Below are 14,929 nucleotides of genomic sequence, written 5' to 3'. Positions count from 1 at the left end.
TCCCGCATCGGAAGTAAACGTGATCTTACCATTCGTGTGTATTCAAAATAACAAAAATTTGCATAAAATTTGAATAATATAAAGGTGAAAATTTATTATAACTCTCCATATTTATTCGAAAAAAGAACCATCTTCTTTTCATTGTGTTAATCCAGCACTATAATCGTTTTTTAAAGAATATTTCAACCAGGTGTTGCACATCAAAAGGTGAAAGCTTTTTTTTTTCATTATCAATCTTGTATACCGTGATGCGTTTTTTTCTTTTTCATTGGAACTCTCTGGAGTCGAGAAGTATAGCTCACGAAGAGAAGGGGAAATGGTGTCAACATCGGGGAAAAAAAATGGGATCTGATAGACTGCCTGGTCTCTTCGTAATGCGTTATTCTTGCACTTTCTTTTCTTTCTCTGTAGTTAAGATTTCTACTTTTACCTACGTGGATACGTTGCATGTCCTATCCCCCTAGCTCTCGTCTTCACCTTTGGGTTACGTCACATTTCTCTCGCATTCGCTCGGCTCTAGCCGGGCATTTAAAAGGCTGCAGCTCGGCTGTCTAAGATCAGTGTTGAGTCGGTGGTGAATTGAGAAGCATCTACCTGAGGTAAACAATTGAGCAACATCAAAGTCTTCATTTGTAATTGTAAGCTTGCAATGCATTGGAAAACAAAAAAAAAAAACATTGATTCAATTTTAAAAGAAAAAAGCTTTAAAGATCCTTTTCAAAAAATTGAAATGATACATGTTTGATTTTCATGACAATAGACGTATAGCCGTATCAAATCAGCCAACACAACACCAACAATTAACAAGCCATGAAGGCCGCAGTAAGTTTTATTTGAGTCACCTTAATATATGCGAAACGAAATTCAGATGGACATTGCGTTTTTGATGTTGCAGTTGATTCTTCCTGTTTTGGCTTTGACGGCCTTTGCTGCTCCGCAGTACGGCCCTGCTCCGCAAGCTGTTGAAATTCCTCAAGATGTATCGTTTTCACAATGGGCATCATTGAGCCCAGTTGAATTTACCAATACCCACTTTGACACTACTCATCAACACGTTGAAGCAACACCTCAGATCTCGTCTGGCCAATGGGGAGCATCGAGCGGAGCTATCGAAACTGCAGAACGGCCTCAAATTGAAGAAATTCAGCGCCAATGGGAAAAATTCATCGAGTAATGATCTATTGATTTGCATGGCTTCACGGAAGTGTCATCGCAAAACAAAAGGATATTCACGCTTCATTTTTTTTTTTTCAATAGATATCTGCCATGGCTTAAGGGACCTGCTGGCCCACCAGGCCCACCAGGACAACCCGGCGGTGATGGAAGTTCTTTCAATGGTGGCTTTAGCCAGTCTCAACAAGCTACAGTAGTCGGACCACCTGGCCCACCCGGAGCACCAGGACCTGCTGGACCTAAGGGAGAAACTGGTAATGCTGGCAATCCCGGAACTCCAGGTAACCCCGGACCACAAGGCCCACCTGGCCTTAACGGCGCTCCTGGTGGACCAGGACCGGCTGGCGAACGTGGATCAAACGGAGCCCCTGGTGCCCCAGGAGGACCTGGTTTCCCCGGAGCTAAGGGCGCTGCTGGTTTTAACGGAGCACCTGGCCTTAACGGAGCTCCTGGAGCCCCTGGCAGAGATGGATTCAACGGAGCACCTGGAGGCCCAGGACCTAAAGGTCAACCCGGTGCACCTGGTATCACTTTGCCTTCTAACCAACCCGGACCTGCTGGAGCTCCTGGTGCCCCTGGTAAAGATGGTGCTCCTGGTTTCCCTGGTGGCCCAGGACCTGTTGGCCCTGTCGGACCTGTCGGACCAGTTGGACCTGCTGGTCGACCTGGCACAAACGGATTCCCCGGAGGCCCTGGACCTAAAGGTGAAGCTGGCACTCCTGGTTTCCCCGGAGGCCCTGGCAGAGATGGACGTCCTGGAGCCCCAAGCACTCAACCCGGCCCAGCTGGACCTCAAGGACCAGTTGGATCCCCAGGCTTCAACGGCGCACCCGGCAAAGACGGCTTCCCCGGCGGACCAGGAGCTCCAGGCAAAGACGGACTTCCAGGCGGACCCGGTTTCCCAGGTATTGCGATTCTCGTACCTGTTTCGACAATACGATCAGTATTCATCACAATCATGTTAAATTTCAGGTGGACCCGGACAACCAGGCAAACCAGGCAAGGATGGTTTCAATGGAGCTCCAGGCGCCCCTGGCTTCCCTGGTGGCCCAGGACCTGTAGGACCTCAAGGTAAACCCGGTGCTCCTGGCTTCCCTGGCGGCCCCGGTGGCCCAGGACCAGCTGGACCTCAAGGAGGACCCGGACCCCAAGGTAAACCAGGTTCCCCAGGCTTCCCAGGCGGACCTGGCCCTGCTGGACCTCAAGGTGGACCCGGGCCTCAAGGCGGACCTGGACCTCAGGGACCATCTGGCACACCCGGTGGCCCAGGACCTGCTGGTCCAGTTGGCCCGGCCGGAGCTGCTGGTGCAGTGACCACCATCCAAGCCCCAGCCTTTGAGGTTCCAGTACAGCAACCTGCTTACCAAGCACCAGTTGAGCAACTCGTTTTCCAAGCACCTGCCCAGCAGCCCGCTTACCAAGCACCGGCCCAACAGCACTCTTGGTCCACTCCTATCCAATCGTCATGGTCGGATTCAGTACAATCCTCCTTCCAGCCGTTGCAATCCGCCTACGGCCGATAAACAAGTGAAGAGCGAACGCTATCCTACAAGCGTATCAACACGAAGATTCATTTTACACAGAATTCTATGACTAAACATTTACGTTCCTCATCGTCATTGGATTACAATCACATTTTTTGCGATATTATCAAACTGATTGATATTAACAGAAAGATTTACGTTGCTTGAAATACACAATATATGTACAGCGATGTCGTTTCTTTTGCGAAATTTCCTTATACAGTAAACCTATCATTAAGTTTTTACAACTCAATCACGCAAAAGTGCGAGTGAGAGAAAGGTGATAGCGTAACGTGATTTTCACACACACACAAGTCATGGCATTCTGATTTTAGGCTTTTTCATTTTTACTTATGGGTGTCAGAGAGGAAAGTCTGCGCCCAATTATATGTGCTTATACATCAACAGCATGGAAAATTCCAAGTACGTTAGAAACTTCAGCCCGATCGAAAGTTAATGTCGTTAAATCTAAGCTGCAAAAATCAGGGAAAGACCCTACAGGAAAATGATGGCGTATACTTTCGTTTTTTTTTTTTTTCATAGGAGAAACTTTTATGCATTCTTTGAATTGATGTTATAAGATACATATATTCGTAGAGGAAAGTTTTGCACTGGCCTACACTAAAGCAACAAAGTTTGTTTCAATTTGTTTCGCTCTCTTGATTTTTACTGTGAATGTGTTAACGACATAACAGAAAGCTACATAGTACGTTGAAGTTCTCCTCTTTCGGCCGTCTACAGAATTGGGTATTTCCAGCCTATAAAAAGTTACAAGACGCTTGATGGTCCGCATGGCCTTTACTTGTGAATTCTTCAATGTGAACGCGTTAACTAAAAATATAAAATGCTTGTAGAGAAATGTCAGTTAACTGGAGGCCAGATTTCTTCTACATCACAGCCAATGGTTCTTTGCTCGTTAAAATAATAATTGAATAGATAAACAGATAGAGCCTAATCGCAGAGGAGATCAATAATCCATGCATGTATTAGAGACATTTTTTTTTTGACGTATTATAAAATAGGAAACGTCGATAAATATAGTTATTGATGGCTATAGAAAGCAGTTGTGCATTGTTCTAGATGTGACACTGGGCGTAACTAACTACTCAATCATTCATGGGACTACGTACAGGAATGCTGGTAAACCAAGCCTTACTGCACCAGTCTTGCATTTGAAGGAACGTGATGTGAGTTAATTCAAATTCAAGGTGGTTTCGCTACAAGCACATTGATTACGTTTTATTTAAATACATACGTGGTTAACTGTAAAATTATTATCTTATGTTCAATCAACCTTCAAATTGGGTTATAGCGGGTTCTGTCGAATTCTATGTCAAAATTTTAAGCCCGACAAAATAAGCCCGATTTTGAATTTTTCAAAAACTTTCGATAGATGATTGGTACTCTGAAATAATAATCCTAAACAACCAAACGATAGCCTGGCCCCTATTGTCCTTGTTACTAACAATAGACTTAGTATAACATCAAATATGATACGGGGGCGCATCATTTTAGACGTTGGACACTCCCCAACACGATAGAAGATATTTACACGCCTTTATTACTGACTGTGAACTGTTACAGTTACGCACCTCACCATGTCTGCAGGTATCCACGTAAACACGGGTTTTAAACTCTGCAGTATTCGGATCACCGAGCTCTCGGTGCAATCAAGTTAATAAAAAGGGTACTTGAAAAAGCGCGGTACACGAATAAAAAACGCAATGCATTTCAACGCTATTGCTGATGATAAGGATGTAGTGCATTTTTGCTGCTAGAGATGTCGGTGTAAATTCGAAGGATGCACTCGAATAGCAAAGAAATTCCTTGACCCAATGAGCGAGTTTTCGCATCCGCGAGCAGAACTTAGTCTACTTTCTCAATCGTCAATCATTGGACGTTCCAAGAAATTGACTGTAAATTACAGTGAATCAGCAGAACTAACGTGATAATGTTGGACAACTGTTACGGTATGCTCACAAAATCCCCGATTTGTCGTTTAACTTATTTATTTTTATTTTTTGTGAAAGCTTAACAAACATTCCAGCTGTGGGCGTATGTCTCGATATCTTGCGCAAACGTACTCGTATGTGTTCGACAGCAAATTGCGGCAAGCAAAATCATAGAAGCATTTTTCCTTAAGCTAAAAAGAAAGAGGGGGTAAACATCGCTTGTTCTATCCGACGGGCCAAGTACCTAAAAAGAAAACATAGCAGTTTGTCATAGTCCTTTTTGTTTTCCTGTCCGTTTCGCCCTCTAGCTTTTATATTACCTTTTCTTATACATACCTGGCGCCTTGAATCTTTACGTATCTACACTCCAAATACGTATCTCGAAAAGGGCGTAATGCGAACTTGAACAAGACTTTCTCGAATTACAAACTAGGGGCGAGATCGATCAAGGATGTCAGTCTTCAATTTAAACGTTTGCGATGATCCTACGGGTCTGTACCGTATAGTTTCATTTAAAGCGAAATTTCAAATTAGGCTTCGATTACCAACTTACTGTTATAAGCTTTCTCTTCCAATGTTGTTTGTTTGTTTTTTTCGCTTTTCAGGAACCATTTTTGCTGTATACCTGTGGCGTTGCTGTCTGTCTGAGTGAAGACGGCTAAGTCATCCCCAAGATAGCTTCAGCATGCCCTGTCTCTTTTCTTGTCAATAGCCGTGAATGGTGTGTGCAACATATGGTGGACTTGCTGACGGTCGTACGCTTCACGTCTCTTCTATTGCTGGTACCGGTTGGCCAGTCACGTAACTGTTATGAATTCGTGACCAGTTGCATTAGGTAACCAGAAGACGAGATAGCATAGCGGATCGCATTTTTGTTTTTTTTTCAAAGCTAATATGAATTTATTACGAACCGGAGCTGGGCTCTTATGGCGAGACAAGAAACAAGTTGCGATAATGATTTTCATCTAGATCGACTGAAAATAGTCGCATGAATTAAGAAGGACAAGATTTCTCCGTCGTCACATTTAGATTGCTGAATCACCTAGATTTCTCTCTCAATTACGTCTTAAAAAGAATCATTGCATGCATCGTCGTAAAAAGAGAGAGAGAGATGTACAGTTGGACTAATAGGTGTAACCATCATAGAGTAACCTATATTTACTGCGTGTTAAACCGCTTTTGTCCGCCTGCTCCCATATGAGGACAGCCAAAATGATCAAGCAAAAAAATTGACGTTTAAAATTGGCGCCGTTCAAAATAGAACACCGGATTCATCAAGTGTACAACCGCACAGCTATCCTCAATTTCATTTCTTCTGATGTGATTTAAAAATTATCCCATCTGATTTTTCACCCCATGATTTCGTGTTCCGTCAATTACTTATCTCCCCCCTCCCCTCCACCCGCAAATGTATAGAAATGTATACGTGTATAAAAATTCCAATTCTGGAGCAGGGTATTGTATTCTCACCGGCGGGGTATAACGGTAAACACACTGGGTTACATACTACCTATACAAACTCTACACGGCAGACTGGCTATTCATAAGAGGATTCCTGTTGCGTAGCTTGTTCCGCATCGTACGGTAACGCGCATCTCAACAGTCTCTGCACACCCTCTGTAATTCGGGGGAATCCACATATAATTGTAGTAAGTCATTTGTCATTGTGTACGGTCTTTTTCTAATCTTTAATAGTAATTTAAAAAAAAAACTTGGCAGGAAAAAATCGAAAATCAAATGAATGTGACGAAACAAACGCCCAGCAGCTGAAAATTTACATAAGATTTTAGCACGTCCGCGGTCACGCGAAATGTTTTTTGTTTTTTTACCAGCGGCGTGTGGGCAAACGGTTCCAGCTGAAGTCAATGGGTAAGCACTTAAACGCTTCGTTGAGTTTTTAATTTACTAGCTTTTCCGTAATCGAATTTAACCGTATTTTACATATTTTTTTTTTTGCTTATCCCGTAGGTTCCTTTTATCAGGTGTTCAACCAAATCTGTTTCAGAAATCGAGCAAACAAAGAACACGAAACAAACGATAAATCAGAAACACATTTACTAACACGTGCACTACTTTTGTCAAGGGTCTACGGTATTTGAGGAAGTGGTTACAGTCCATGAGAGAATTTTATTGGCGATTAGGTTAAGAATAAAAAGCCGGTGAACGATGTCTATTCCGCTAGGATATGGACGCTGTTTTGAAGCTCCAGGTGGGGGTCCTCCGTCCGGCAGATCGCCCCTATTCTTTTGGAACAATCGGTGTTTATTACGAGGTGCACCAGAAGCTACGTGAGCGTCGCGGGAATTTTTTCATCTCTTCATCGTAAGGCGTCACCTACTTAAACGGCCGATGGTCTCTCAGCCCTAGTCAGTGCCAAACTGCAGGCAGTTCGTGGTACAACATTCAGACTCTTTTCCCAGTGAGGTACGTACTAGAGAATCAGATTTTCATCCAAATACCTCTCAAGTACAAGAAGACATTTTCGTTTTTGACACACGTTACGTGCGCTAATTGGATATGTGCTTCGTCATTCTCGTATACCTGTGCATCATCCGCAAGTAGAATTCCTAAACTCGTACACTAATTTGTTTGTGACGAAGTATTAGGGAAATCATAATCACACTATCTCATAAATCATATTTCTGTATTTATTAAGAAACAATTTCCTATTATTCATTTTGGTATTATATCTTCTCCGTGTTAAATGCCAAATTCAAGGAAATGACCTTTAGAATACTGTTGTGCGATTCTTAAAGTTCACGCACGTGCCTTGGAATATTCGTAGCCAACGGTCAATGTTATTACTATTTTCGCATACTCAATTTTTAACTTTAAACTATCGACATAACCTCTTACTAAAGGTGTTAAGCTCATCAGTTTGTTCTATTTAACATCGAGGTTTTGGGATTTACGCTGACAAAAATAGAAACATGGACGGAGTAATGTTAAGGACACTACGTAAATTCATACGCACGTACGTGTAGCTGCTTTTGCACCGCAAGGCATACAAAACGTTATGTTGTTCCACTCACCGATCGTACTAAATTGTGCTGTAATAGCAAGCTTTATTCCTTTTACACGTTTTTTTTTTTTGTTTTTTTTTTTTCAAAAGGCAGGGACGTAACCAAGTGCTGTGCTATTCAACCGTTGACCACCAAGCCAGCCGAACTGTGTCAAAATGTCTGCCATTAACGTGCTGGTTAGTTTAGCTTATAGCACCTTACCGTGACTAACAATTTACCTGTTTCGCAGGTGTAATCATTGACTGTAATGTTCTTAATAGATTAAGGCAACGCTATTGGTGACGACATTTCTTTCACTTGCAACGGCCACCCCTCGACGAAAGCCTATTGATAAAATTCCGATTTCAAGAGATGAATGGGCATCCTTAAATCCTTACGGTTCGGATCCGGATGCTTATCCAGCTGCAGAAAGAGCTAACATTCAGAAAATACAAGAACAGTGGGAACGCTTTTTTGATTACTTACCATGGCTGAAAGGTCCTCCTGGACCACCTGGCCCTCCCGGTCCACCAGGATCTTCTTTCGGCATAGAAGTTGGACGAGGTGTGCAAATGAAAAGATGAAATGTTTAAGTTTTTTGATGAGATAATTACATTTAAAAAAAAGATGGAGAGTACGCTGAAGAAGGACGATATGGAGGTGGTGGACATGGTGGAGGTGGATACCGAGGAGGAGGAGGAGGAGGCTATGGTGGTGGGGGCTACGAGAAGCCGAAGTATCTTCCCGGGCCACCCGGCCCTCCAGGTCCACCTGGTCCAGCGGGCTATAAAGGTGACACAGGTGCTCCAGGCTATCCTGGTGCTATTGGTGCACCTGGATACCCAGGTAAAAACGGATCTCCCGGCCCGAGGGGACTAGCGGGCGAAAGAGGACTACCTGGCTACGATGGAATTCCTGGAAAACAAGGCATTCCTGGAGAAAGAGGTACTTCCTTTTTTGGCACAGTCTTTTAACTAGCAACGGCTTATCTCTTATATTATCTGCAGGTTACCCAGGTAAAGCTGGACCACCTGGATTGATTGGACCTCCTGGTTATAACGGAAAGGATGGCTTGCCCGGAGGGCCAGGACCGGTTGGAGCCAAAGGAGATATTGGATACCCAGGTCAGTTTTCCCTGCTGCTACGTCCGTTATATCTTTACAAACACATGATGGTTTATGATTTTGTTTAACACACACATATTTTTAATTCCAACAAGGTCGTCCTGGTAAAGAAGGACGTCCGGGCTCTGTGGGTCCTGCTGGGTATCCCGGTAAAGATGGCTTTCCAGGATTGCCTGGCGGGCCTGGTCCAAAAGGATCGTTAGGGCCAGTAGGTCCCGTTGGTCCAGCTGGTTATCCTGGCAAAGATGGACTTCCAGGTTACCCCGGGAAAGCCGGGCCAAAAGGAGATGCAGGATACAATGGACTGCCAGGTACTCCCGGAAAAGACGGATATCCCGGAGCACCGAGCAAAGTTCCTGGACCGAGAGGACCTAAAGGAGATCCTGGATACAATGGAACACCAGGAAAAGACGGGTTCCCCGGTCCCGTAGGACCAGTTGGTCCTGTTGGACCTCCTGGCTACACGGGTAAATAATAAAGAATTCAAATTATTGATCCCTCCACTAATGTTTCGCATTTCCTGATCAGGAGCACCGGGATTTCCTGGAAAACCAGGTAAAGAGGGCCCACCAGGTCCAACTGGCACTCCAGGTTATCCTGGAGAACCTGGTCCAGTCGGTCCACAAGGTAAATCAGGTCCACCGGGTTTCAATGGGACGCCAGGACGTCAAGGCCCAATAGGACCTATCGGACCTTCGGGGCCGGCAGGCACTCAAGGAAAACCAGGACCACCGGGTTACCCAGGTGTTCCAGGTCCAGAGGGACAAATTGGACCACGTGGTAAGCCAGGTGTCGATGGATATCCAGGACCGCCCGGACCTTCATATTCCGCACCTACCTACGAGAAACCTTCGTACAGCCCACCGAGTTACAGTGGAGGAGGATCAGGATATTCTTCGCAAAATTACAGATTGCAATCGAAAGAATCGAAAATTACGGATCTTCCCGATGTCAAATCGGGCAGCACAGCAACAGCTGTCGATTTAGGTTTCCTATCTCCAGCATTGCCCAGCAGCTATTGGAATTGAACGACGGACATAAGTAAATGGCCCTGCGTTCCGCATTTTATGAACCCATCCAAGGGCAAACTCAAAAATACTCTGCGATTCTTATCCGAATGGTTTCCAGTACGTGTTTAAAAGTCAGTTCATAATGAGAAATCTATTTAAGAGAAAAGACATCAAAGTTCTAGTGCCCTTTCTTTTTTTTTAGAAGCACAAACCCATGTTGTCAAAACTAAATTGTTCAAGTTATTTTCGATTTATTGTTGCGAACGTTAAATATAATTTATTTGATCCTGCCAAATTTGATTGATTAACTTGATTTCTCTTTCACGTTGCGGATCCAACTGTCGCACACTCTCCCTTACATGACTATTCCATTGTTGGGAAAGTCGGAGAAATGACACATTAACTTAAGCGCTTTGCAGAACAACTGATAAAAGTGTATTTTCTTTTTTTTTTTTTTCACTTGTCAATTAACTAGGAGAAAACTTTCTTCATATAAAAGCCCATCCTAAAATTGTTCTTTGTTTTTCTTAGGGAAACAAAGACTTTCAGGGTTCACTTACCTTTCGCTATGTTTAATGCAAAAAGCGAAATTGGCAAAGCTGTCCGCCTTAGGTATATATAGACCCATAAAGGGTTTGCCGAAGAAATTTCCGTTTGTATTTGGACGTGACAGCTTTGAATGCCTTTCAATAGAATTTTCCGCCAATGGCTGTATTGGTACTTAATGAACCTAAAATATCAACTGACGTATGGGAATGCTCAGCTTCCCAAAAACATTAAGAAAAAGATTTTTGTTACAGCAGCTTATTGTGGTTCTAGCAAGATCCTGAGAGACCCTGTGGCCTCTTTACCTCAATCTTCCTTGTTTTCCTGTCTCATTACGCATATTCGCAAATTTCACAAGCTACTGTAACACAGCCGACTTTACATTTTAAAAAAATCACGCATAAAAAGCGTTTCAATTTAAGGAAATCTAGCGCGCACGTCAGTCTATTTTTGAACGTGAACGCCCAACGCGCGTGTTTGGCTGCGTGAGTCTACGACGCGTTAGTACAATAAAGTGTGCCACACAACAGCAAAAAAAAATAACAACATCAACATGGTGAGAAATGAGGCTAACGCTAGCCAGCTTGACCATGTATAGTTTCTCTACTACGACTCCATTTTTGATGACATATTTCCGGTTGAGTGACCCCAAGTGGGTGTGTCCTAACAGCGTTACTTTTCGCACTGTTTTTCTGTTTTGTTTCATTCGATTGCATATCACTGGAAAGACTGACGCATTGGGCAGGCAACAGCATCTAGATGAAAACGAAAGTTGATACCTTCAGGGCTGATATGATCGTATAAGAAGAAAAAAAAAAGCGTTTCTGAGATAGCGTGATGTTGAAGTGCTATAACTCACGATATAAGAAACCAAAATGTGGAAATTAAATTCTTCCATTGTTCTTTTCTGGTTGGGGTATTTCCCTAGTAAACCCACCGGCTTTCACCTGTGTATTTATTAAAGACTCTATATCTCACCATTTTTTTTTCTGTGTGTGTGTGTGTTCCAGACACATTTATTCGATTCACATAATTTCCGTCAATGAAAAGATGCCGTATCGTATTCCCCCAATTTCATTTTCATTTGTGAAACAGCTTCAGGGACATTGTCATTCACTTTTTTTTTCACCCTGGGATTCGCTTTCACATCAGCCCTGATATCATTATGGAAATATGTTACACCTCAGGATATATAGTATGAACCCATCCATTGCGCGTTTTTCCCCTTCAACTTGTTGTTCTACGTTTAAACTAAAATGTAATCAATGCTGACGGGAAAATGAAAATAATTTATGATCGATTTTTATCCTGTACATTCAATTCGACCTTCCTCACCAGGATAATACGAATCCAAGGGAACAAGAAAGCTACGCTTCGGCAACCTCACGGTCGTCACATTAATTCACGTTGAATTCAAATGCGTCTAAAATGGAGGTGTAGTTTCACTATGACCTCCTAAAATAAAGTATTTAAGTTCAAATTTTGTCGTGTCCTCAATTTCATCCAGTGATTTATGGCCAACATCTTTAACACGTTCGTCGAATGAAATGGGACATTTTTAAACGTACCGCGTTCTGCTCGGAGGAGTGCTGACGATCGAGGCTAAGCTGTCAAAAACATGGCAATCGAAAACATAGAAAAAAACAAAAGAATAAAATTTAAGAAAAAATAAAAACGAGATGGAAGGCGGGATGTGAATGAAAAGTAGCATGACACATCAATAACCACAAAAGCGACACATGCCTTTAAAGCCGATTTAGACGAATATGAAGCTCATTATGTTGGCAATTGCAGAAACTTTTGTTTTCCATTAATGCGAATGTTGCACTTAAAAAGAAAAACGAAAAAAGATGAAAGAAACATGAAGGGGGGGGGGGGTTGGTAGGGAAAGTGGAACAAGTCATCCGTGGTTGAAGTAGCCCAGCACGCAATCCTTCTATAGCCGCTAGGTTTTCCCCGGAACTTTTTCCATACTATATACATTCACAAACATTTTGGCTAGAAACGTATATAACCGTACGCTACGTCAATAGCCGAGAAAACTGCACTTTCTCGACATGTTTCTTTTTTTTTTTTTTTTTTTCCGTCTAGTCCACGTCCCCCTTTTATTTTTCCCGTTAGACGCGTGTCTTCCCGACCCGCTTCCATAACTATAGATTTATAAACGATGTCGCAACGATTGAAACGATTTACTATAGAAAAATTTATTTTCTTTTTTTTTCTTTACTGGGTTAGGGCGTTACATTCTTGACCTATTATCGATTTTGTATTGTTATTTCTTTTTTTACGCTCTTTTCACTTTGATGCGATGCGCTTTTTTTTATTTTTCGTTCACGCCCGAGGAAACGTAAGAAGAGCTAATGACGTTAACAGAGAAAGGCCCAAACATTGGAGAAGTCTATAATGTGCTGGACTTAATAGCGAGCAAAAAAAAGAAAGGATAAACACATTCCTTACATCACGAAATGTTGCAGATGTTACACGCACTTAAAAGGGCCGCATTTGCCGGAACAAAAATTCGGATCGTCTGGTTCGTTTTTGCGCTCGTGAGTGAGAACTTTCGTGCGCTAAAGGACACACACCTTAAGGGCTGTTCTCCGACTCTTTTGCTTTGTTCGCACACGAGTCATTGTTGTCTAAATTCTACACGTTTCATTCCGCTTATCAAACCAGATTTCTTTCGCAAACGTCGGCATTTTTGGCAATCTGTCGCTGTCATAGTTTTTAACTTGTCACAATCGAAGCCACAAAAAATAATTGTGTTGTCTGTAACAAAACAGTCGAGAAAAGCCAGCTTCTAAACAAACGTTAGAAAGCTGGCCTCTGCATTAACCTATTCCTCCAGGAATATTTCAACTCTTTCTTTGAATTAAAAATTACATTTTCGAGGAATAGCGTTTGACCGTTGCATCGTTTTATCTTCCTGTATATACATAGGGATGTACAGAGCATCCTTACAGGCATACGAACTCCAGAAAATGATCGTCGTGTATAGCATAGACTAACTTAGAAATGCGTGATTACACGCTTTTGACTGTCTACCTCATTGCGGTGTCTGCGGTGTTTGCGGTGCGTCGTTAAAATTAAATTCTTATACCTTTGCGGCTATCGATGCGCTCTAATTATTGATGTTTTACCCAACTGCCAAGAATCGTTAGATGTTATTGTGAGCTTATATATTTTTTTTGTCCCATTATTAAAAAATTTTATTTAAGGCGTGGTACGACGCTGGCATCACACACGGTAAGTTAGCGTAATAAAGGATCTTCAGCCGCTAAAGGCAGAATAAATCTATCGGATACACGAATTCCCGATTACATTCAAAACTAATGTGACCTACACTACAATAACATATTCATGAATATATTAGAAAGCTATATCTTGATGTAATCTTCACGCTTTAGAACTCGATATCTTATTTTTCGTCGAAAAGCCACTACTCTCTGTTTTACAAGCAAGTTCAATATTCAAAACGTGATAGCACTACAGTATTAGGAAACAACATTACAATCAAGAAGAATGCGAAAATTGAGAAGAGACAATGGCTTCCGGGGGCTCGCGTGGTTATGAATTGATTAAAATTTATGAAAACAAAGTTTAAGGGACCGAAACCTGTGAGAGAAATTCAAGATAGTTAAGCTACCTTTTAGTAACTTAAATCTCATCATCATATCTAGGAGGGCAAGCGTAGGTTTCTCAAGTAAGGTCAGGGTAAGTGACAAAGAAAACGATTGTCAACTGGCAAGAAAAATGAAGAGACAATTGTTTTGAGCTTCCAAAATAAAAAACGGATGAAGGACAAATAGGTCATGGTTCAAAATAGGTCAAGAAAAAAAATGCGCAGTTGAAGAAGGAGGATGTTTCCGTGAGATAAAAAAAAACGTACTTTACCTTCCATCAGAGAGGTTAAAGTAATAAAGCGGAAAGCAGGTTAAAGTGAAAGGTAGGCTACCATTTTGGGGCTACTTGCCTGTCCGCTGTTCCAGCAGTCATGTAAAACAATCAATCCTGTCTTCTCAACGTCTCAACTCTCGAAGTTTCATTGTTTGCTAATGTTCGATTGTTTGTTATTTCTAGAAAAAAACGTGTTTGGTACACTATTAAATAACTTACGTGGGTTGAAACATGTGTGTCGCAAACGCTGAAGGCCACGACTTGTACAAAGCGTCGATTGCTTCGGTCATTGCACGTCTAGAGCCAGAGCATTAACTACATAGACAACGTGGATAAAAAAGGAGACAATCGAACCTGTATACCTCTGAGTTGTTTAGTAAAAGAAAACATGTCCGAAAATGATATAGTGGCCATAACATGTTAACCAAAGGTTTGACCCCGGCAAATGGACTAAAGTGTCGTATATATTTTTTTTTAATTAAAAAGAATGTCTCAAGGGAAAGTTATCACTTTAAAAGTACTTTCGGTCTTAGTGTGTAGGGTTTTCCACCTTTTTTATTTCACGCGAAAGAATGCATAGCAGATGGAGCGTGCAAAATTCAGGTACGTCAAGTATACAGGTAAAAAGTGACCCCAAGCTCTGTAATGGTGTACAAGCTTTCACTTGAAATTATTTGTATTAAAAAAAAAACTAGTTTTTTCCCT

At 42.1% G+C, this 14,929-nt stretch overlaps 2 protein-coding genes across 3 annotated transcripts; both read left to right on the top strand.

Annotated features, from left to right (window-relative positions):
• The first annotated feature begins 503 nt into the window (after positions 1-503).
• LOC130695394 (collagen alpha-1(I) chain-like) lies at positions 504-2,887 on the top strand. Its single transcript, XM_057518543.2, has 5 exons — positions 504-599; positions 761-822; positions 896-1,170; positions 1,258-2,078; positions 2,146-2,887. The coding sequence occupies exons 2-5, from the start codon at positions 811-813 to the stop codon at positions 2,694-2,696; spliced, it is 1,659 nt and encodes a 552-aa protein (XP_057374526.1). The 5' UTR covers positions 504-599; positions 761-810; the 3' UTR covers positions 2,697-2,887.
• A 4,049-nt stretch (positions 2,888-6,936) lies between these two features.
• LOC130695402 (collagen alpha-1(I) chain-like) lies at positions 6,937-9,850 on the top strand. 2 transcript variants are annotated; one of them, XM_059497565.1, is made up of 7 exons: positions 6,937-7,072; positions 7,761-7,847; positions 7,932-8,214; positions 8,278-8,595; positions 8,658-8,774; positions 8,870-9,241; positions 9,303-9,850. In XM_059497565.1, the coding sequence occupies exons 2-7, from the start codon at positions 7,827-7,829 to the stop codon at positions 9,800-9,802; spliced, it is 1,611 nt and encodes a 536-aa protein (XP_059353548.1). In that variant the 5' UTR covers positions 6,937-7,072; positions 7,761-7,826; the 3' UTR covers positions 9,803-9,850. The 2 variants fall into 2 exon arrangements, with proteins under 2 accessions (XP_059353548.1, XP_057374537.1); XM_057518554.2 differs by having other exon boundaries at positions 6,995-7,067.
• The last annotated feature ends 5,079 nt before the right edge of the window (positions 9,851-14,929 follow it).

This window comes from Daphnia carinata, chromosome 1 (assembly GCF_022539665.2).
Source record: "Daphnia carinata strain CSIRO-1 chromosome 1, CSIRO_AGI_Dcar_HiC_V3, whole genome shotgun sequence".
Lineage (NCBI taxonomy): Eukaryota > Metazoa > Arthropoda > Branchiopoda > Diplostraca > Daphniidae > Daphnia > Daphnia carinata.
Note: the sequence above shows the minus strand (reverse complement) of the source record. Positions and strands in the feature narration are given on the sequence as shown.

Bases quoted from the DNA above. Each gene is read 5' to 3' on its own strand.
- LOC130695394 (XM_057518543.2), top strand. The intron at 1,171-1,257 runs GTAATGATCTAT...TTTTTTCAATAG, and splicing joins CAATGGGAAAAATTCATCGA to ATATCTGCCATGGCTTAAGG. The intron at 2,079-2,145 runs GTATTGCGATTC...GTTAAATTTCAG, and splicing joins AGGCGGACCCGGTTTCCCAG to GTGGACCCGGACAACCAGGC.
- LOC130695402 (XM_059497565.1), top strand. From the start codon at position 7,827: ATGTCTGCCATTAACGTGCTG. The intron at 7,848-7,931 runs GTTAGTTTAGCT...TGTTCTTAATAG, and splicing joins TGTCTGCCATTAACGTGCTG to ATTAAGGCAACGCTATTGGT. The intron at 8,596-8,657 runs GTACTTCCTTTT...TATTATCTGCAG, and splicing joins AGGCATTCCTGGAGAAAGAG to GTTACCCAGGTAAAGCTGGA.